General features: G+C 40.2%; 1 protein-coding gene across 2 annotated transcripts in view; it reads left to right on the top strand.

The window, feature by feature from the left end:
- Positions 1-1,005, top strand: part of LOC101848403 — a gene marked incomplete at its 3' end in the record, with an annotated part of 7,955 nt that overhangs the window by 992 nt on the left and 5,958 nt on the right. For both annotated transcript variants that reach the window (XM_005112567.3, XM_013090526.2), the window contains 1 exon segment: positions 288-455. In XM_005112567.3, the coding sequence (XP_005112624.2) occupies positions 291-455 (165 nt within the window).

Below are 1,005 nucleotides of genomic sequence, written 5' to 3'. Positions count from 1 at the left end.
ATATATATATATCTATCTTTCTGTTTCATCCCTTTATTGTGTGCTCGCCAGTCTGAATTCTCTGCTGTTGTCCTTTTGTTGTTTTATCAACTTGTCTTGTGTCTTCTGTTGTGCACACGTGCAACACAAACTGGTCATGATTATTTATTGTATAAGAGCTGGAGATGAGAAATGTTACTACAGGGTAACAGTAATTTTAACGTACAAACAAATGGAGGAGGGATAAGGAGGATGTTATATATGTATAACAGCAACTTAAAAAAACTCACCCTCTAAAACTGTCACAGAGCATGGAGCGCTTCTTCCAGTGGTTGAAAGAGGCCCGGGCACGAGGGCTGCAGCAGGAAGTTTTCCTCTCCATCTGGGAGAAGGAGCAGCAGGTGCTGCAGCACAGGGAGGAGGCACGGGTGTTGGAGCTCAGGCTGAAGCAGGAGAACAGGGCGGAGAATGGGCTGGTACGTTAAATTAGCGGCTGTTATTGTCGATGTTATCATTATCGCTATTTTGGTTATTTTTCAAAGATGTTGTTGTTGCTGTTATTATCGATTTGTTGCTGTTTTTATTGTTATTATTGTTTTTAATTGTTATGGCTGCTTTTATTGTTTCTGATTTTTTTGTTGTCATTGTTTTATTATTTTTGTTTTTATTGCTAAATAAATTGTTATTGTTCCTGTTGATAGACTGATACCAATACCGGCTCGCGTAGTTTTTGTTTTTATTCGAGTTTAGCTTTCTATTAAATGCAACTGGATCATTTTTTTATAGGAGCGCTTGGCTTGGAGGAAGTAGGAGAGCTAAAGAAGAAGGAAGAACAAGAAATGAGACTGTGTTGTACCGAAGTAAAGGTCCTTCATGTCCACCGGATGATATGATATGTTGGTGAATTTTATGTCATGTTCAGGGGGATTACATCAAACTCTTACTGGGGAACGGGACAGAGATTGAGTCTTTTTGTTAACCTCCACCCCATGGGGACAGTGGGATGGGGTGGGAGATGGAGGATGG

This window comes from Aplysia californica, unplaced genomic scaffold (genome assembly GCF_000002075.1).
Source record: "Aplysia californica isolate F4 #8 unplaced genomic scaffold, AplCal3.0 scaffold01321, whole genome shotgun sequence".
Lineage (NCBI taxonomy): Eukaryota > Metazoa > Mollusca > Gastropoda > Aplysiida > Aplysiidae > Aplysia > Aplysia californica.
Note: the sequence above shows the minus strand (reverse complement) of the source record. Positions and strands in the feature narration are given on the sequence as shown.